The sequence below is a fragment of the Eschrichtius robustus genome, chromosome 11 (assembly GCF_028021215.1).
Source record: "Eschrichtius robustus isolate mEscRob2 chromosome 11, mEscRob2.pri, whole genome shotgun sequence".
Lineage (NCBI taxonomy): Eukaryota > Metazoa > Chordata > Mammalia > Artiodactyla > Eschrichtiidae > Eschrichtius > Eschrichtius robustus.
This window is the reverse complement of record NC_090834.1, coordinates 42163619-42186036: the sequence shown is the minus strand read 5'-3', so window position 1 is coordinate 42186036 and position 22418 is coordinate 42163619. Positions and strand designations below refer to the sequence as shown.

Here is a 22418-nt window from a genome sequence, read left to right as displayed (position 1 = left end):
GGAAGTGGAAGGGTAGAGTGCTCTTTGGAAATCGCTCAGCACAGTGAAAACTATCTATTTCCTTTATCTCGCGCATTCTGTTTGTTAATTTGATGTTAAAATGGTCCCCAGATATTTTCCTAAAACCAAGCTGTTCTTCCCCATTTTTTGAACTTCACTAGGCTAAGAAACCACATGATTTAATTTTCTTCAGGTATATTCTTTGAGTGGTGCCAAAATGCTCCTTATTTGCTTTTTGCATAAGCTTCCAGAAGGTAATCTTTGCTCTATAGTAGGATCTGAATAACTGTCTCAGGTACTTTTAATCATGTTCATCTGATTACCAGGGTGAGACTAAGGGTGGACTTTCTGCTTTTTACACTTTGTATTGCTCGAATCAGTTATGATGTGTATGTATTTCTTTTGTGATTAGAAAAGTTAATAAGGACATCATCCTTGCAGGGAGGGATGCCCATTCTTAGTGGTACTATGACATCCCAGGTCTGCACAGTCCCCATGGTGGCCTCTAGCCACACGTGGTCACTGAGCACTTGACACATGACCAATGCGACTGAGGGGCTGGATGGGGAAGTGCTGTAAGTGTCAAATACAGACTGGATGCCTAAGACGTAGTATGAAAAGAAAAGGGAAGCCACCTCATTAACAAATTTTTCATATTGGCTGCATGTTGAAATGATAATATTTTGGATATATTGAGTTAAATAATATATACTATTTGAATAATTGCATCTGTTTCTTTTTGGCTTTTTTGTAATGTGGCTACTAGAAAATTTTAAATGACATGTGGCTTGCATTGCTGTCAGATGGTGCTATCCAGATGGTGAATCTGATTCAGTTTAAGTGAAAACTTTTATTACCCTGTGCCTGAGATGGGCTGGGGTTACATCAAGCACTGTTCATTTTTCACTTTGTTTTCATTCACATTGAATAGGGCTGCCTGGCCAGGCAACATCTGATTTCCAGCTGATGAAGGCTGTGGCTGAAGAAACGCGTCTCAGTCCTTTGGGAAGGCAGCAGCGCCTGGCCAGGCTCGCAGATGATATCCAGAGGTACAGGGACATCTCCACATCCAGACGCTTCACAATATCTCTTTAGTGATAAGTTTGTTATCAGGAATAATATCTCACCTTTATTGAGCACTTAACGTGTGCCAGGCAGTGTGGTAGCACTGTCCGTGTATTGTCGTGTTTAATTTTTACATCAGCCCTATGAAGTAGTTAATTAGTCCTACCTTTTGCCAATAAGGAAACCATGGCTTTAAAAGATTTCAGAGTTTGCTCAAGGTCACATGTTATTAAATGTCAGCACTCGGAGTTGAAAAGTCTGCTCTGTCTGGCTCAAAGTCCCATTTTGCTAACCAGTGAGCCACACTGGGAGCCTTTCCATCCCTGCGTGTCCCCCATGGGTGCAGTCTTCCTATAATTCTCTTGAGCAGGGAAAAAAATGGTGGGTAGAAACAGAAGTCAGGAACCCTAAAAAAATCAGTCTGAATAATTAAGTTGTAATTTTATCTCTAATGATTAAAATTCTTTAGAAAGTAAGCCCTTTAATGATTTAAAACTCAACTCTATCAACAGAAACAAGGATGCTCGTTTTGAGCTGGAGACCTGGGGCCTGCATTTTGGATGCCAGATGTCTCTGACTGGCCGGGTTGTGCCTTCAGAAAAAATAATAATACAAGACCACATAGTAAGTGCAGTGATGTTACTTTCATTTAAAAGTGTTTTCTTGAATGTGTTTCAGTTTGATCATATGCCAGAATGACTCGTGGGCTTATAATAGAATATTCATTTGGTTTCTCCATGGCCATGTCCCTCCCCTTCCTTTGTTCTAAACCCCCAGGTCCCTCTGTTTTCCTTTTTAATCCGAGTGTACTTTTGAAAGGCTTAGCGGCACCCAGCGGACATAATTTAGGTCAGTCAGTGTGATGTGGTGTCACATTTAAAGATGCGTTAGAAAATGGTATTTCGAGCCATTGCAATCAAAACATGCCAACCTATTATTGCGTGTTGTAGTACTCTTACATCACTTAAAAAAAAAACTATGGTACCTGAGAAAATTCTTTTAACTGCTGAAGATTAATTCCAATGGACTATATTTCCTGGTACCTGAGTTCTTTTTTTTTTCCCCAAAGTAAAATGCTGCTCAGTTGGCATAAACATGAAGAAATTTGCACAGAGCCCATCCCAGCCACGGCATTTAGGCAGAGAGGCATTCTGAAACCTGGAGAGACAAATCATTGCTTCTTTGGGGCTTCCATTTAAAAATGAACCTATTTTATGCAAAAATTGCACATTCTCCTTCTACTTTTCCCCTCTGTTTTGCCCATTTTTAAAGCCAATTACATTTCATTTTTAAAGGCACTCTTCTTGCTTTTATTTGATATAATAAGTAAGCCAACATGTCAAAACTAATGACTGAGCAAACGAATGATTTTTGGTTGGCAGAATGGAGATTTTTCTCATCATTTCTTTTTGATAATCTATCCAAACAACCGAAACCCTTATTAGAGAAACTGAAGAAAAACTGCTTTAAAAGCAGAACAAAACAAAACTTTGTCAAGTCCTAAAATGTAGACCCCCATTAAGATCTTGTTCAGGAGTCAGTAAAGAGAAGCTCAGTTTCAGTTCCACACGTGAAGTGAGATGGGAAATATTTAAAATGGTCTGTCTCATCATCTCTAGGTGAAGTCATATTTGTCAGAGCTTTGTTTGCATATTTTGGCCTGGAAACAGGTCTCCATAGGAGAAGGGGCACTAAAGTGGAGAACCTGCCCCCTAGAGGCGATGGTGGGTGGGCTAGAGGTGGCTGTGTCCTCGACTTCTCAGCTGATCCTGCTTTCTGGAAATTGGGTTCGAGGAACTGAATACACTAAAGGTTCACAGGCTTCAGAGTGGGCCGTGGCCATTTGTCCTGGGCCCCCTGCCAGCCCACAACAGGTAGGAGTGTAGGTGAGAGAGCTGTGGCTCTCCTCACGCTGGCTGTAAAGGGAAGGAACATATCCTAGCTCCAGACAGAAGCCTTTATGGAGGCCTAGCCCTTCCCCTTCATTCTCAGGCTAAGGTCGCTTCCTGAAGCTGAGCCCCTGCCTGGCCACCGTGAGGTTGGCTGGGGCCCGGAAGTCAGAGTGCTTGGTGGAAAGGGCCCTGGTTGCAAAGACAAGAGCGGTATTCTAAACCTTCAGTGCCACCAGCTGGCTCCATAACCCTTTTCAGCCATATCTTTGGAACCTGTAAAACAAGGGGATTGCAATGCTTCTTAAACGGTGATGTGCAGATGAATCACTGGGGAACTTGTTAACATGCAGATTCTGATTCAGTGGGTCTGGGGTGGGGCCCAGGACTCTGCATTTCTAACGAGCTCTCAGGAGATAGCCATGCTGCTACAAGACAACACTTTAAGTAGCAAGAGATTAGATTGCAGTGTTTTTTAAAATTCTAACAGTGACTCTTCCTGGTTTACCACACCAAGGACATTTCCATTTGATTCCAGTCCGTGGGTATAAACAGAAGGCTAGGGACCAGTCTAAAGTCTCCCCTCTTCAAGGCAGGGAGCTTGTTTTTCCTGGTCACCTGGGGAACCTTCCAAAGAATGAGAAGGGAGCTTGTGTCCTGGCCTCATCTTTGCTCCTAGACGTATCTACTCTTGGCATAACGTATAGTCTTTAATTGTAGGGTTTGTTAGTTTCAGTATGATGACCTGCATTGTGTCAGTCATCAGCATTTTCTATTTGAGATATCTAGGTACCTAAAGCAAAGAGACCAAACTGGACAGCCACTAGCCTGAGCCATTCATGGTAAAAGGTCGCAGACTTTTAGAGCTGGAAGGGAACCTAGAGGTTTGAACCAGACACCTTTCTTTGCCCACAGCAGAGCCCCGTGAAGTAAAGGGACTTGCCAAGGATCTGCAGGCAAGGAACGGCTAACCTGGGATGATGCTGAGATACCTCAACTCCCAGGAAGCCCATGTGTTGTGTTCAGATGTGCAGTGCTTGTATCTGTGTTTTAAGTCTGAGAATAGCAAACTGTACTAAATAGTTCTGTTATGACAAATATGAACTGTTTCCACACTGTCTTTTTTATTTAATTGTTCTCTGAGTAAATTTGTTCAACCCTTTCACAATCATTATTTTTCTCAGTGTGAACCTGTGTCTGCGGCTGACTGGTCCAAGGATATGCGAACTTGCAAGATTTTAAGTGCGCAGTCTTTGAATAAATGGTTGGTTATATGTAGCAACAGAGCTGAAAGTGTGACGGAGAGCTTTTTGAACTGCTTGAGAAGAGGTGGAAGGCCCTTAGGATTTAATGTGGACCAACCCAAAATGTGAGAAGATGCAGAAAATCATCCCAACTTTTTTCAGATATTAATTTGGTTTGGTTAAAAGATAGATGATGGCTGATATAGCTACAAAAGTTTTTTTTTTTTTTTTTTATGTCAGTAAAGTTTCCTAACATAGAGTGCCAAGCAGTTATAAGTAGATAGATTTGGCAATAATTAAATTTTTATCCAGTTGAAATGTATTTTATGTTGGTCTTTATAAAGCTTTATTTTCATAGTTCTTCCTAGGCAGTATTCTCATTATCTCAACGTCTTTCCAGTACTAGTTGGGGTATAAATCCTTAATAAATCCATATATTGCCTTCTCAGTTTTCTTTTCTTAATTCTTCCATATCACTTATTTATAAAACTGAACAGCAAACAGGATATTAACAAATAAATGTTGCATTTCCTGACTTATTTGATAGATTTTATGTTTTAAAATTTAATGTAAGAATAGATCTGAAATAAGCTTTTCTTATTGTGTTCCTGTAGCATAAGATTAGTCATCTAGATAGTTTCTGATAGAACCAGGTCATTCATTTAGCCTTTGAACATTTATTGAGTATCTGCTACTACATACTAAATGCTATGCTATTTGCATGGGATGAGATAAATATGATGCTTTCAATTTAATAAGGGATCCATTCATACACAGCCACGCGCAAAGTCAAATATTGTTTTGCTTTAGAAAAGCCATAAAGTTGGTCATACCTTACTTCATTGAGCTCGCTATGCATAAAAAAGAGCAACAGATACTTCTTTTTCTTTGCTGTAATGGAGGTGCAGATGTCCTAAATTGGCAGGGTGGGAAGTTATTCTTTAAACACATGGTTACTAATTAATTACATCAGCAGCATAAGCATTGTTGAAAACCATAGCTGTTCCCAAAGTCTCATTTTACACTGTAGTATAGAATTCTTCTCTTATCAAATCTGTTAACAAATCGCCTGGTTTGAGTTTCACCTGCTCTAATTTCTCTTAACCCATGAGGTAATAAGGCAGGAAAAGATTCATGAAAGAAGCCACAGTCCCAGAGCCTGGGCTGGCATCACAGGCTCTTTCTCACCCAAATTCCAACAAGCCCATGCCCGTGTTCGGTTCTTGGCCTGTTTTATTTGAAAGCTCGCATTTCAGTCCATCCTTTTTTTTTCCTCTATGAAGTATCCATTTACTTACTAGATTTATATGTGTAGTTTTCTTCCATCTGAAACAACGTTGCTGGCCACTCCTGTTAGAACCAGCAAGCGGCAGACAGTGGTCCTGCCACCTGCTGGTCAACTTTCAAAAGGCCACTGGGTATTGGGAAAGTCCAATTATGTATACATATGAGAGGCTGAACCTATGTCAAGAAAACAGATCTAAAAATTCTTCTGCGTGGCAATTTTTTTCTGTAGCATCTGGCCCCTAATATAATGTAACCACAGAACTGATAACTGATAAGTATTGATACTTGTCCACTGATTGATTATGGCTAAATATTCCAGGCTCCACACAATGTGCCATTAAGGAAAAAAAAATGTTTTAGCATGAATCATACAGATTAGCTGAATATCTTGATCTCATTAACCTAATGATTTTTATTTTAAAGTTCCCAGGGAGATTCAGAATTAGAGAATTGTTAATCCCAGTTTAACTTGAACTCTGTTTCAGATATTTGATATTGAGACTTGTGGTTTCAGAAGTTCACTTTCAACTCTATTTTGAACAACAGAATTGTTGTTCAAATAGAATCTGTAGGGGCTCTATACAATGGAGAAAATTTCATTTTTCACCAGACTATTTTTTAAGTTAATAAAAATGGTAATGAACTGTTTCTGGTGTATCATGTGTGGGAGAAACAATTTTAGACTCAAAGGGTTTCACTTTAATGATTTTTTCCTCAAATTATAGTCTGTTATAAAAATCGACTAATATTATTTTTAGTTCTATATGATTATATGCTACTAAGAAGGGAACTATGCATTTTTAAAATTAATCTTTTTTGTAGCATGAAAGTACAAGAAAATCCAGCTGCATTTCTCCACGCTATACAGAAATATGTTGATCCTGAGGTTCAGTTGGTAAGTATAGGATACTTTTTGAGGTATAATTTAATTTTTTCTTCATATCTAATAGCCTTGAAAGAAGGAATTTGAACATGTTCTCCCATGATATGTTTGCAAATTGCTGTGCATTTCCCCAAGCACCCAAGAAAGTATTAATCTTGATATTTTAATCAATATTTTGTTTTCCTTTCATGTTTCTAATATTAATTTTCAAATACTTGTTGTTACTCCTGTATCGGCCTCTTGGATGTCTACATATTTTCCAACTTACTGGGAGGATCATCTTTTACTCAAGATTTAAGATAAACTGACTCCCATCTTATCCCATAAGTGTTGGGACACCCTGTGTTCTCCCCATTGTTTCAGGGGATTCTTGGAAGGTTTAAGTGTTTCCATGTCACCTATGGCCCAATGTCCCTGCTTCCTCTGAATTCTTGTCCCCTTTCATGGGTGCCTTTTCCTCCTGCATTGCATCACCCTGAGGGACACCCACAATTGCTTCATTTCCCAAAGTATCGTGTGTGTGTGTGTGCATGTGGTATGTGTGTATGTGTTTGTGTATGTGTGTGTCGTGTGTGTGTGTTATGTATCTGACTTTGCTGAGGGTTTGGCGCCAAGGCATGGTTATATCACATGTCAACATTCCAGACAAGTTAAAATTGACATCCCTTTCTTAAAAAATCTCTCAATCATTCCTATTTCTTGCAAATGTTCTCTTAGTCTCCCACAGTACTGCAGTGCTTTTCTGTCCCATCTCCTGTCTGACCCCCCCCCCCAGCTTATTCATCCCAACTCCCAACTTTTCTATTCATAGCGCATGCAAAGCAGCTTAGCTATCTCTTTGTTTCCAGAAAAAAATGGCCCGTAAGGATGTTGTAATACAGGAAATTATCATCCTATGAGCATTTATTTTTCACTTTAAAAAGTAAAATTAAACTAACAGAAAAGTTGCAGGAATAGTACAAAGAACTGTAATATACCATTCACCCAGATTCCCCAATTTTTGACATTTTATTATATTTACGATTTTCTATCATTTTCCACCTCCCTCCCTCCCTCCCTTCCTATCTATCTTATCTATTTTTTTCCTGAACCATCTGAGAGTAAGTTACAGGCGTGATGCCCATTACCTTTTTAAAAATACGTTTGCACACATTTCGTACAAACAAGGTCACTCTCCTACGGAAACATAGAACAACCATCAAAATCAGGGAGCAGTACAACTAGCTAATCCACAGACTCCACTAACATTTCTCCATTTGTCCCCAAAATATCTTCTCTGTTAAAAGGATCTAATATGTTGCACTTAGTTTCCCTGTCTCTTTAATCTCTCCTTCAGTCTGTAACAGTTCCATAGTTTTCCCTTGACTCTGATGACCTTCCGATTTTGAAGAGCATAAACCAGTTAGTTTATATAATGTCCCTCAATTTGGGTTTGTCTAATGTTTCCTTACGATTAAATTCAGGTTATGCACTTTTGGCAGGAGTATCACAGCAATGATTCTGTGTTCTTACTGCATCTTACCAGGGGGTACTCCATTGATTAAGGTGGTTTCTGTCAATTTTCTCCATTGTAAAGTTACACTCTTTCTCTTTGTAATTAATCAGGTTCTTTTTTGTTTTTTGGTTTTTGGTAGGGAGATACTTTGAGACTATGTAAATATCCTGTTCCTCATCAAACTTTTCCTACTAGTTTTAGAATCCATTGATAATTCTTGTCTGAATCCATTACTACTGTGATGGTTGCCAAATGGTGGCTTTCTAATTTTGTACTTCCTTCTATAATTATTAGTTGGCATTATAAGGAAGAGCTTTCTCTTCTTCCCATTTGTTTGTTCACTTATTTACATCAGTATGGATTCATGGATTCCTATTTTATTTACCAGCTTATAGTCTATCACTACTGTTATTTATTTTGATATCCAAATTGTCCTTGGTTTTGCCAGTGGGAGCCCCATTCAAGCTGACTTCTGTGTCTTTTTGACACGTTCCCATCTTTCTTGGAACACTTCCTTACTGTCTGGCACAATAAGACATTCCAGGTTAATCTAAGTTTTGCTGTCTAACTCTAGAATCATATGTTTTCCCAGTGAGCCCTGATGCCTTTTGGTAGAGAACAGTATTTAGAAACCAAGATCTGGGCACTGGGTGTGTTTATTTGCTACTGGGGTGTCACTGCCCCTAGGCTTTCCCAATGGGCAAAGCTAAGAAATATGTATATGTATGTGTGTGCATATATATACATACACACTTGCATCTATTTTATTACTATATGTAGTTATGTATATATTAAAATATTTTATTAAAATTTTAAATATTAAAAACATGTTCACGCCTCCAGTTGCAACCCAGTGCCACAGGAAAGTGTTCCCCCTTTCCATATTTGTACCTCATCTCTCTAATAGTGAGAAACATGGCCCTTATTGTTCTCCACATACTTGCTTACTTCTTTATCCCTGGTGTGCAACCAGTCTCACTTGACTCCCACCTTCTTTTGGTCCTGGTACCTATTGGGCTATTCCTTGTTCTGCCACCTACCTTGCTTAGCCCCAGACTCATGGGATGGAAGGCAGGAAGCCCCCCTAAGAGAATTTTGCTGATAATTTAAAAATATCTTTCCCAACTTTATATAATTAAGTGTAAATAATTTTAGCCCTTGACATTATGATAATGAAGTCCTATAGGTGAAAAAAATCACTTTGTTTTCTGTTAATTATGACAGTGCCTATCTTTTCTGTAATTTGGGTGTTTTGAAAGTAGAGAATAAAGCATAGGAAGGAGATGGAGTTAGGCCAGGAGAGGTCCTTCTGTGAGGGAAGTACCTGATGGAAAGTAGGGGCAGTGAGAGAGAAGGGTGGAATTTAAAAATACCAGAGCACCTGAAGCTTCTTTTTCCTTATTTTCCCTCCCCTCATACCTTACACTCAAGTCCAAGTTAACAAATAATGTGTCGTTGCGTCTTCCTTTTATTTTGCCTGTCCAGTGCCTAATGGGAAAAAGACCACAATTTAAGCTAACTCTCCGCTTTGCTTATCTGTGGATGAAGTTGGGGAGGAGGCAGTGGGGATGACAGCTGGAGAGCTACAGGGAAGGATCACTGCAGTAAGGGAGGCAGCTGGAGAAAGAGCTAGGATGGAAGGGAATTTGAGGAGACTGGCGGAATCAAATTGGCAGAGAAGCAAGGAGGAAGGAAGAGCCAAGGGAAGTGGTAGGGTTGGAGGGGGGCTTTGCAGAGTGGACGGCTGATGAGAAGGCATTTCAAATGGCTTAGATTCATTGCTCTTTAAAGGCCATTTAAGAGAAGAACTGTAGGGGCAATTCCCTGGTGGTCCAGTGGTTAGGACTTGGTGCTTTCACTGCCATGGCCCATGTTCGATCCCTGGTCAGGGAACTAAGATACTGCAAGCTGTGTGGTGTGGCCAAAAAAAAAAAAAAAAGAACTGTGGGTATGTTAATATTTGCTTCCTCTGAACATAAGTAAATCGACTTTCTTTTCTCCTGTTTTTTTTTGCTTTCAGGTAATGTGTATTCTGCCTTCTAATCAGAAGAGCTATTATGATTCCATTAAAAAATATTTGAGCTCCGACTGCCCAGTCCCCAGCCAGTGTGTGCTTGCTCAGACGTTGAATAAACAGGGGATGATGATGAGTATCGCCACCAAGATTGCCTTGCAAATGACCTGTAAACTCGGAGGCGAGCTGTGGGCTGTGGAGATCCCTGTGAGGAACCGTCACTCTTTTCCTTTTAGTCATCAATCTATCTATTAATGAATTTTAAAAATTAAATCAAAGTAGGAGGAGATATTTTCACGTGATCCTAGAAATATTTGCTTTGTTTGTTTGTTGGGTTGGTTGGTTGTCTGTTCGTCTGCTCTGGGTTCCTTTACACCAGCCACTGGGAGGACATCCAGAAGGTGAGGCGTGGCCCCTGTTCTCATGGAGCTTCAGTGAAGCCAATAACAGAATCTTTCGTGAAAGAGAATCTAGTTTGGCATCGACTTGGAGGCACTTGATTTGGAGCCTCCCAGCCGTGGTTTAAAATCTGTGCTGCATGGCCTCTGCCTTTACCTGCTCTCAGCAGGGTGATACTTTGCAGAGTAACCTTGCACCCTGGATGGGACGCCCCCCTCAGAGCTTGGGGAACCGGCAGAGCCTGTGATACAAACCTCCAAGTTGTGTTGGGAACTGAGAAAATCTTCTCCTCTTTCCTGAACTATGGCCACCATGGGAGGAAGTGAGGAGGGTGAGGAATGAGGGAATGTTGCCTACTCCCTTAACCAGGATGTACAAGGTTACCCCCAGCTGCCCCTCCTGGAGGGCATAGACAAGTGAGGATTCCTTAGAGAGCTGAAGAACGGGGAATGGAATTTCCCTTCAGATTCCTTCAGCCTAGAGACAGGGGATAAATGGATGGACCACTTTACCAGTATCTCCTGAGCCACTGATGGCCCTTGCCCACCCCCATAAAGGATGGTGGCCATTTTTGATTACAGTGAGTCTCTTAAGCAAAGTATGTACTATATTCTTCCCTCCATCTTTTTTGTTTGTTTGTTTGTTTGTTTGAAGCAGATTCTTCTTATTCCCTCCATCTTTAAGTTTCTCTGGTTTCTGGTTTAATAATCTGCCTCATCTCGACCTTGATTTCCCTGGCACATAGCTTAACTTAAATAATTCAATAACTAGGGACAGTCTTTTGAAAACTTCATATTACATCATTGCGTGGGAAAATACCTCATTCCATTAAATCATGAAAAATTTTAATTTTACAGTTAAAGTCCCTGATGGTGGTTGGTATTGATGTCTGTAAAGATGCATTCAGCCAGGGAATGGTGGTGGTTGGATTTGTGGCCAATATTAACCCCAGAGTCACCAGGTACTTTTAAAATTACCCTAACATATTCTTCAGTTATTTAGACTATTACTTGTGGTTTAACTAAAGACTTTACAGCAAGGAATAGTTTGTATTCTTCACTCATTTTTAAAATATGGACACTTATGGTCATAAATTATACTTACATATATAAATGTGATGGATAATATTGGGGTAAAATGTAGCTTCATTAAAAAACTATTTTTATACATTCATTAGGACAAGCTATTGCTCGTATGCAAATCATATTCCCCAAATGATGGCCGTGTAGAAATTCTTGTGCATTTGTTTTCTGAACACCTGCACTGTATTGGGCTCCATACTAGGAAGTTTACATACACGATGTCAAGCAGTTGAGAATAGATTGCCTGGATTTATATCCTTATCTGCCACTTACCTATTACGGTAAATGCTCAAGACATGCTTGCTGTTATTATTGTTATTTTTAATGCTTGCAGAAACTCGATGTGGTGGTTGTTTACACAGCTATTAAAAACATAGGCAAGGATGAGGGCTAACACATTAAGCATTGACTCATAGTACATGTTAAATTGTAGTTCTTAGAAGTGTTTCAATATTCGTAACTAAACAATGTGTTTTGAGGCTGTTTTGAACCATGTTTTCTTCCTAGAATTAAGCTATGTGATTTACTCCACTAAATTGTGATCAGGTATATATTTGGGATTGTGAGAAACAGGAAAAGCAGCAGTGTAACTGCGTGCCTCTGATTTCAGGTTGTATGAGATCCCTGTTCTGTGTGTCACTTCCTTAATCAAGCACATAAGGGACTTCCGGCTAGTTAGCAGCATTTCTAATTGCATCATTATTATTGCACAGATTTAGAGAACTGGAATAATGTGGACACATATACACCACTAAGTCATGATCTTCATTTTCCAAGTGCTTTTAATGAATAATTTTAGCAAGAGAACTTGCTTCTGAAATCTAGATAAGTTAATCATGTTAAGATTTCAATTCCCAGAAACTTACCTACAGAAATGAAGTTTATGCTTAAGAAATCTTTGAATATTTTTAAAGTAGATCTGCTAAACTAATAAATTCCCTTATAATAATAATGTAGTGGCCTCTATTTATCAATGCTTATTATGTACCAAGTGCTGTGCTAAGTACTTTACATATATTATCTAGTTTAATTTTTACAACAACTCTATGAGGTACTAACTACCTTACTATCTTATAAATTTCCTTGGCACAAATGAGGAAACTGAGGCTTAGGTTCACATAGCAAAGTCACATAGCTGGTGAGTATACCAGCCAGGATTTGAACCCAGAGACGTCTGATGCTAGCACTGTGCTTTAGTTTCTCGTATCAATAAATTTTATTTGGGGGGGGGCGGTGAGGGAGAGCATTTTAATATAATTGTGATCATAGAGTGTACATAAAATTATGAACGTTAATTTACTTATGTCTATTTCTTAATACTAATGCATGCTTAGAATAGAAATTTTGAAATTGAACTTTACTTTTGTTCTTTGCTTACTTTAGATGGTTCTCCCGCTGTGTCCTTCAGAGAACATCGGCTGATGTTGCAGATTGCTTAAAAGTTTTCATGACCGGTACTAAAAATGTAACAATGGGGGTGGGCTCCAAGCACTGTTCTTTCAGACCCAAAATTCATAAGCCTCTAGCAGACCAGACAGGTGGAAACAGACTTCTCAAGCCTGCCTGAGTTGACTGACCCAGTTGGAGACCCTGAAATTGTGGCCTGACTCAAGCTAACAGACAGGCTCTGTAGAATTTACATTTGTGTCTGTGTGTGATAAACTAAAAGCCAGGAGGAAAAGAAGTTTGTAGCTGCTGGTGGCTCTTGCAAGCAGTTTGAAGGTCAAAAGAAACCTAACATGGAGGAGCAAGGATTATGACAGACCAGCGTTGGGTCTAGAAATAGGAGAGAAGCTTTTGGGGCTGGGATGGGGATGCTGACAGATCAAGAGTGGCATGGCAGGAGAAGATGGGAAAGACAGCAGGTGGGGAGGGTGCCCTCCTTACAGTGGGATGCAGTAGAAAGAGGGGGTCTGGGGTTCCCATGCCCTTTCCAACCCTGGTCTGGATCTGGCTTGGCCACTCCCTAGCAATGTGACCTGTGCAAGTCACTCCCTGATTTGCATCGTCCCAACTATAAACTTTGGGGGGAGTCATAAATATTTGTTTCCAAAAAAGGTGAATTTGGTGACATATTTTGGTAGTGGACTTACATATATGGTCATCTTCTATCAAACTAAAATGAATTTCCTGGACAATAAACTCTCCTAAAACAATGGTGCCGTATATGCATGAAAAGAAATATTTTATCATATTACTTTCCCCTCACTTCAAAACCTTAGTAGCAGTTATGAAAAGTTTGTGTTGGGTAGGAGTTACTGTCTGGTCTCTGCTCTTTAGGCAATTTCTTAGAGCGAGTGGAAATTTTTCAGAGTTCATATTGTCAGCGAGACTGATGGGTGAATCCATGTGAAGAGATGCTTTTAGAGGAACAGCCAAGTCTTTTCCTTATGTTTTCATATTTATGCTCATTAGAGAAGAAATTTACATAAAATTATCCAGTCTGTCCTTATTGAGAGGATTTATAGATTTAAAGAAACTAAATTAGTATTAATTTGGGTTTGGGAAATTTGTATGTCTATTGCATGAATTAAATTTTAATTTATTGCTTAAATATTAAAATTTTACTAAAGAGATATGCTAAGTTTGAGAATATATTATGCCATAAAAACCATAATGATTCCTTAAATAGCAGAGTTGCAGGAATGTTCTGGAAAGGTATCCATTTTTATATTATTGCAAATACAACCCAAGTTAGGTATTACCCTATCTTATCATGGTCTGAACTAGCAAGCTATTTAAATGTTGAAATATATGGGAATGTTATTCTTTGTTGGCATCAGGCAAGTCATTCTTTTCTTACTAACACCAAATCCTGCAGGGGCACTGAACAGATGGTACAAGCATAACCACGGTTTGCCAGCACGGATAATTGTGTACCGTGACGGTGTAGGGGATGGTCAGCTAAAAACACTCATTGAATATGAAATTCCACAGCTGCTGAGCAGTGTGTCAGAAGCAAGTTCAAATACCAGGTATCAAATTAGTATCCTTTCCCCACTTGCAGTTCTAGCACATTCATCGCAACTATTAAAATTACTATATGCCAGCATCTCTTTTTTTTTCCACGCAGTTAAGTTTCGCTCCGTTTCTGCATTATGCGAGTACAACCAACCCTAGATTGGAGGGTAGTTGGGATGGTATTATGTCGATAGTCTGGGTGGTATGAGCTTTTGGGGGCCCTGAGTCGGGGCACCAGAAGAAGGCAGGAATCCTCCACAGCGCCTGACACTGAGATTCAGCAGGAAGCCTGCAGGGCTGCTGGCAGCTGAAGGTGCTTCATACATATTAACATGCTAGGGAAAAAAACAAGCTGTGGTTTCTAATTTGAGGCCTAAATCAACACACAGGGCAAAAGCCTCTGACGTGCAGGCACTGATGTGCAGCTCAGGTCTGCAGAAGGTGCTGAGAATGGTGTGTGTGCTGTGAAAGCTGGGCTGCATATGAAAATCAGATCATGCTAAACACCAAGTACCTTGCTCTACTGTCACATTTCTAGGTTCAATGTCTTGGTATATTTTCCTCCATGACTGTATCAAGTGGTAAGTGCAAGAAAAATGTTAGAACTAGAAAATGGAGGAGGATGACGATCTTAAGTTGGCTTCTTAAAATCCTCAGAAAACATCTTATTCCACTGTGCATAGAGCTTGGTCTGTAGGGTTACACCGTCATCACCACCGTCAACCAAAGTGTCGCAGCCACGAGCCCCAAAGGAGCTGAGCCTTGACCTCATTAGTGACCATCAGAAAAGGAGGGAGAGCATCGTAGTTTGGAGGCAGAACCACCTTTAGCTGTATCCAAAATATCAGAGCCAAAATTTCTCATTCCCCGCTGACCTTGGGTTAGTTAGATTTTGTTAAGAATCACCCCCATGCAATTTGGGGATCGCAGGAGTAAACTTAGCAGCTGACGGTGCTAAGGAGTTAGTTCTCCTGCACTATAACATCAACTTTTAAAAAGTTTCAAGATTGAAAACAATAATATATTTTTTAAATAATTAAAACACTTAAAAGTGAAATTTCAGTGACCCTTGCATCTTAGAGGTTTCTTCCATGATGGGTGAATATTTGGATTTGGATTTTACCAAATACTGACTTAACACTTGGTCATTTAGCATTTGGCCCATATGTGTATGTGGACCATCCATCGATCCTCCCAGGTGCGTGTTTTGCAGGATTCAGAAGCGTTGATTTGAGGAATAAGAGGAACTTCTGGTTCTTCCTTTGCTATTCAGAAATTGAGAAGAGTGAAGGTGAAAATAGATGATTGCTAATGGGAAGAAAATCTTGTCTCCACGGATAATTCTGGAAAATCTTTCTTTAGAAGTGCTGATTGTAGTTCATTGTCCTGTGAACTATTGTTCCCTGCCCCCCTTCAGTGATATAAATTGGTCAAATGACTGAGCATACCACGCTTTTGCAACAAATGAAGACAGTCCTTGATTTAAAAAATTGTTTGTGTCTCTGGGGGAGGGGAGGTTGGGGGTAATTTTTCTTTTCTTTGTTTTGCAATGTTTCGCTGATCAATTAATTTATTTCATTTTAAAATTACCAAAAAAAAAATATAAATAAATAGAAAGTTGCATGGCTTGGTTTAATTCTCTCCATATTATTTATTTATTTATTTATTTATTTTTATTTTGCCTCTCTTATTCCAAGCCCCAAACTGTCAGTGATCGTGGTCAGGAAGAAGTGCCTGCCACGATTCTTGACGGAAACAGGCCGAACTCTGCAGAACCCACCACCTGGCACCATCGTGGATTCAGGAGCAACGCGGCCTGAATGGCAAGTCTGTTAGAAAATCCGTTTTTAACAAAGCTTTGACTGTGTGTGGTCAGGTTTGGTCCTGTTCTGCGAGCCTTCTTTCTCACAGTCCGTCTTTTCCCCTCAGGTATGACTTTTACTTGATCAGCCGGGTCACCTGTCGGGGAACCATTAGTCCCACCTACTATAATGTCATTTATGATGACAATGGCCTGAAGCCCGACCACATGCAGAGACTCACATTCAAGCTGTGCCACCTCTACTACAACTGGCCAGTGAGTGACAGCTGTTTATTTAGGTACAGAGTGGTACTCAAGGTGCCTACCAGGGAATTGTCACCCGATTCACCTTTGTGTCCCAACCCCTGGCACAATGCCTGATTTTCCACAAAGGAGGGATGAATGGATGAGTGAATGACTTCTTAAGTCCACAGTGGATGAAACCCACTCTATCATAGGCATAAAATAGCAGTAACTCTTATAATGCATTAGCATTGATAATTTCTAGAAGACTTTATTATATACATGTTCTTACGCCAGCCTGGGAGGAAATCAGGGTATTGTTATTTCCAAGTTACAGATGAGGCAATTGAAGACAACTCAGATGTTGTGTCTGGTGGGAAAGTAACAGGCTTGGCTCTGTTCTGTATTCCTATACGTTAGGCCCAGAGCTGCTCACCAAGTCCAAAGCCAAGATTTGCTCTGAGCCCCTTGGAACATCAAGTTGTAGGAAACTTAGATCAGCCCTAAGCATGTGGCTTGCAGGTCCCAGCGCCGGGAAGCCAGACTGGCCCTCTCTGCTCTCCCATCTTGCTCAGTGAATTTAAGTTCCCAGGAGCAAGGGTGCCCTTTGTTGATTGAGTTTGGTTCTAATTGACTTACATTCTATCGTGTATAAAACTAGTGGATGAAAAAACTCAGGAAAATAATATCACTTTGAAGAGGAAGTTATCCTCTTAATCATTACCAATACTTTTTCCTCCTTAGGGCCTAATCAGTGTTCCAGCCCCGTGTCAGTATGCACACAAGCTGACCTTTCTGGTGGCACAAAGCACTCATAAAGAACCAAGTTTGGAATTAGCCAATTCTCTCTTCTACCTGTGATGACATGAGCCACGGGTGTCCCTAGCGGAGGATTCTGAGGAGTCGTTGGTGTACTTCGTACAAATCTGCCATGAGCTCGAGGCTATGACTGGGGGAAGGAGATTGAGTTTAGTTTTTTTTGTTTTTTTTGGTTTTTTTTGAGTTTAGTTTTAATTTATGGGGAAAAAAAAGAAACCCAAACAACTGAATCTGAAATGGTTCAAAAGAAATGTATGTTGTTTTATTTTAAAGAGTTATGTGCTTGGAGTGAATGCTCATTGTGGTGTATGGAATTAAAATGTACCATCACCTGAAAGTAATACCACAAAGCTAAATAGCTTCTAAGAAAATAAGTGTTTGCATGATGCTTTGATGGTAGGTAAACGGGGTCTACTTTCTACACTAAAATTTGCAGAAGTTTTCTTAAATTATGTTACAGAGCGTTTTGATGTGTGGTTTAAATAGTTGTTAGAAAATAAAGAACATTCAGAGCATCACATGTGTGTTTATTGTTATCCAAACTTCAGTTGGCATTTCATGTGAATTTCATTATTTTAGGGTTTTCAGCAAAGACTCTTACCCAGTAGACCACTTTACCATCACTCTTTGAGTTATATTTCTAAAAATGAATATTTCACTTATTCTCTCTTTTTGAAAATTGAAGTATAGTTAATTTACAATGTTGTGTTAGTTTCAAGTGTACAGTAAAGTGATTCAGTGATATATATATATATATATATATATATATATATATATATATATATATATATATATATATATATATTCTTTTTCAGATTTTACTTGTTCTCTTAGGAGATTTTATTTCACTTAGTAGCAACTGCTCTCATTGATGACCTTGCTTCCTACCGCACAGAAAAGACAGACGCCATCAGGAGACAACTTGCACAGGCTACCATCCCATCTACCCACCTAAGGGCATCTCTGTGCATAGACCCTGCCCCTCACCTCATTATCATAAATAAACTGTGTCTGCGCTCCTGTGGAAGGCCCTCCACTGGTGTACTAAATCCCGTTGCCTCTGCTCTATCAAGAACACTGCTTTAGCAATCCTTCCCTCTCCCTTCTGCATCATCAATTTCCCTCTCACACTGGATTATTCCCATCAGCATTGTAAATATACTCTTATTGCTTCCATATTAAAACAGAAACATTTGCCCTCCAGCTCCCACCCCATTTCTTTGCTCCTCTTTACAGAAAAATGTACCCAATTCCGTACTCCACTCAGAATTTCACCACAACCACGAGAGCAAAATTGCTTTTGTCAAGGTGGCCAGTGACCTCCGTTTTATTAAATCTGATGGTCAATTCTCAGTCCTCATCTTCCCTGACCTGTCACAGCATTCAACTCAGTTGGTCATTTCCTCCATCTTGAGACACTCCACGTGGCCTCTAGGATAACACTCTCCTGGTTTCTCTCCTGTTGCATCCATCACTCCTCAGTTTCCTTTGCTGGCTTCTCCTCATCTTCTATCCCTTTCACGTGAGACTGCCCCAGGGATGAGAATATTTCGATGCAGGAAAGTTCCGAGTTCCAGATTCTTTTCCCAGTGGAGAGAGTGTGTGAAAGGCTGCGGTGAAGTGGGGAGCAGAGAGCAAAAGGTTCTCTCTGAGGGATGAGGGGAAGCAGACACCAATGCAGAGATCATTTAAGAGAGCACAGTCTTTTCCTATTTGAGAGTTTTGTCCAGGCCGGGCAAAAATGCACCCACCATGGGTCCACTCCAGTAATAGTAACAATAACCTTTTGTGGGGGGTAAGAGTGGAGGGGGGGGTTAATACATTGCAGGCACAGTGCCAAGCCCTTTACATACACATTTACTCTTCACGACAACTATATGAATTAGGCATTATAATGACCATTTTACAGGTGGTAAAACTGAGCCATGTGGCTAACCAACGTTTATAAAATTAATAATTGTGGAGCTAGAACTTGTCCTCAGGTGTGTTTGACTCCAAAGCCTGAGAGGTGAACCACAAGACTCTACTGCCTTAATAAAAGATTAAAAAAAAAATTTCTCCCAGAGTTCTTAGATGAGACAGTGTCTTATATGCTTTAAAGTTGGCCTTGAATAGCAAGTCTTAGAGGCAAGGCACTGTATAAATCCAGAGTGGTTGTGTTTTTGTGTTGATGATGTGGTTTTCTTCCTTCCAAGTACAAGGATGATGTAAAGTGCCACCAGCTAACAGCCGGCTTGTATAAACCTACATGCGGCACGTTGATGAGACAAGCCACTGGCCTGTAGAGTTCTTCATCCTATTACCTATTAAGTACTGTTCAAGGTAGTGGCTCTTTACCATTTTAACCCACCAGGGGGCACACAAGGACTGTCATATAGGCCGAGCCCTCTGCCTTTGCCTGGTCCGTGTGGTACAACAGATTGTGGAAGAATAGCCAACCCCAGGTGAGCTGCCAGAGGGCAGCATAGATTAGGAAACTCTTCATTTGAGCTCTGGTTCCAACTCTTTTAGCTTTGGGATGTGATTGGGATGTGATAACTTCGCCTCTATGAGACTGTTACCCAATTTGCAATATGAGAAGGGGTTGGAGTAGACCAGTAGCGCTCTACCTTGGAAACATTAGAACTTCCTATATTTAAAAGCTTTGTTGAAGAACATTGGCACCTGGGCCCACCTCCAGAAATAATGATTTTATTGGTCTGAGGTGAAGTCTGATCATCAGGTGATCCTGATGGTTAGCCAGGGTTGAGGACTACTGGTCTAGGGCAGCACTGGGTTTGAATCCCAGAACCACCACTTACCAGCTGTTTGACCTTGGGCAAGTGACTTAACGTCTCTGAGCCTCAATGTATCTACCTGTAAAGACACCTAACAATGTTCACATTGTAGAAATGTGTAGAAATGTCCAGTCTACGGTCTCTGGGTTTAATCAAGAGTGCCATGTTATTATACTTCATGAGACATGAAGTGACATAATTTAGTCAGCAGATACTCACAGGTCCATGTAACGTGCCAGGCACTATGCTAGGTTCTGAATTCTTCTACAATCTTGCTTAAAGGAAAGCTTAATGTTTTCTCTAGATATAAGCAGTCTACCAGTTACTGTTTTAGGGAGTGGGTTTTTTGGTTTTGCTTTTATTTGGGGGTTGGAAAGCAGGCTCTGGAAGAGAGCATACTTTAAATACATTTCCACGGCAGCCATGAAGGGCACTAATCACACCTCCTGCAGCTGGCTGACGGCCTCCAGCTGCTACGCTCAGGGTCATGTGATGCTCATCAGGGTGATGTTGAGAGCAGGCTTACCCCAGGCTGCTCCTTGCCACTGACTGGGCCCAGCAGAGGTGCTAGATTTGGGCCATTTCTGCCCAACATGGGACTCTACTATTGGGCAGTCCTCTTTGACTTGACCAAGGCTTTCTCAGAACTGCCCTATAGTCTGGGGCTCTTCCTACCAACCCATTTCCCTTCCCCCTCTCCTTTCATGGATGTCAGACTGGCATCTTGGTCTGCTTTCCCTACTTAACTACTCCCTCTCACTTTCATCCTTCACAGGCTTTTCTCTCAATAAATCTCTGAAAAGTCTAATTCTGCCTTGATGTCCGTTTCTTGAGGGACTCAAACTGACACAACTTCCTTAACCACTAAGTCATTTTTAAGTTTTTAATAAAAATGAGCTGATTCTTAGTCTTAGGAATCCCCATTGACCACAACCTGAAATTTAAAAGAAAACTATTTATCTTGAGATGTCATATTTTTTAAATATTGGATTTCAAGTTAGCAACTTCCCATAGGACAGTTTACTCTTAAATCTTCCTAACGCACTTCAACATCTCAGACATGAAATGCCTGCTTTTGAGAAGTGCTGTCAAATGCCTGAGTTTTGTTGCTCAGATTAATTTGTACTTTTCACTTTCAACTTGACCCATTACCCCCTGGCCAAGACAATCCAACAGTCCTGATGGGAAAGATGAGGAAAGGACTTGTTTTGAAGGGGGAGAGGGTGAGGATGACTGAAGAATTTAAGATGGAATCCAGTTCCTTCCAATTTATTGAGAAAGTTTTAAAAAATCCTTAATTAATTTTAAATTTATAAAAATAATAGACTTTCATTATGGAATATTTGGAAGGTACAAAAACATATAATGAGGTGGGAAAAAAGTCACCAATAGGGCTTCCCTGGTGGCGCAGTGGTTGAGAATCTGCCTGCTAATGCAGGGGACACGGGTTCGAGCCCTGGTCTGGGAAGATCCCACATGCCGTGGAGCAGCTGGGCCCGTGAGCCACAACTACTGAGCCTGCGCATCTGGAGCCTGTGCCCCGCAACGGGAGGGGCCACGATAGTGAAAGGCCCGCGCACCGCGATGAAGAGCGGTCCCCGCACCACGATGAAGAGTGGCCCCCACTTGCCGCAACTAGAGAAAGCCCTCGCACGAACCGAAGACCCAGCACAGCCAAAAATAAATAAATAAATAAAAATAAAAGTAGCTATAAAATTAAAAAAAAAAAAAAGTCACCAATACACCTGCTACCCAGAAGTACATACTGTCAACACTCTGATATATACTTTTCATCTAGCCCTTTAGCTATACCCTACATATAGTTTTATATACTTAATGTTTCACATATGATTATAACATGTTTTTTGTATTTTGTTAAAAATTTGGTAAGCATAAGTTTTAATGATTGAATAATATTTTATTGTACAGATGTAACAATTTCCCCTCTTTTTAAAAATTTATTTTCTTGAAATATAGTTGATTTACAATGTTGTGTTAATTTCTGCTGTACAGCAAAGTGATTTTTATATATATATAAAAATACGTATTCTTTTTCAGGATATTGAATATAGTTCCCTGTGCTGTACACTAGGACCTTGTTGTTTATCCATTCTACACATAATACTTTGCATCTGCTAACCCCAAACTCCCAACTCATCCTTCCTCCATTCCACTGTATATTTCGCTCTTTATTGTAGCTCTAGGTTGTTTCGCATTTTTCCTTGCTATAAAAAGATGGAATAATTTTTCTTCACAGTATTTTGGGTTGGTTCCTTGGGTTAGATTCTTAAAAGTGAAATTAATAAGTCAAAAAGTTAGAACACTTTTAAGGTGCTTGGTATATATTGCAAATTTTTTTCCCAAAATGTCATATCTTAGGCTCTCACAGCTAACACGTTTTGTATATTCTCATTAGAAGCAAAATACTTTGTTAATATGGCAGATGTCAGATAGTTTGT

General features: G+C 40.1%; 1 protein-coding gene across 1 annotated transcript in view; it reads left to right on the top strand.

The window, feature by feature from the left end:
- Positions 1-17224, top strand: part of PIWIL4 (piwi like RNA-mediated gene silencing 4) — a 40477-nt gene extending 23253 nt beyond the window's left edge. Inside the window, exons 10-20 of the mRNA XM_068555996.1 lie at positions 932-1049; positions 1578-1689; positions 4139-4323; positions 6308-6380; positions 9884-10084; positions 11134-11237; positions 12742-12812; positions 14180-14333; positions 16017-16142; positions 16249-16396; positions 17108-17224. Of these exons, the coding sequence (XP_068412097.1) occupies positions 932-1049; positions 1578-1689; positions 4139-4323; positions 6308-6380; positions 9884-10084; positions 11134-11237; positions 12742-12812; positions 14180-14333; positions 16017-16142; positions 16249-16396; positions 17108-17224 (1409 nt within the window). The remainder of the gene's footprint in view (positions 1-931; positions 1050-1577; positions 1690-4138; positions 4324-6307; positions 6381-9883; positions 10085-11133; positions 11238-12741; positions 12813-14179; positions 14334-16016; positions 16143-16248; positions 16397-17107) is intronic.
- The last annotated feature ends 5194 nt before the right edge of the window (positions 17225-22418 follow it).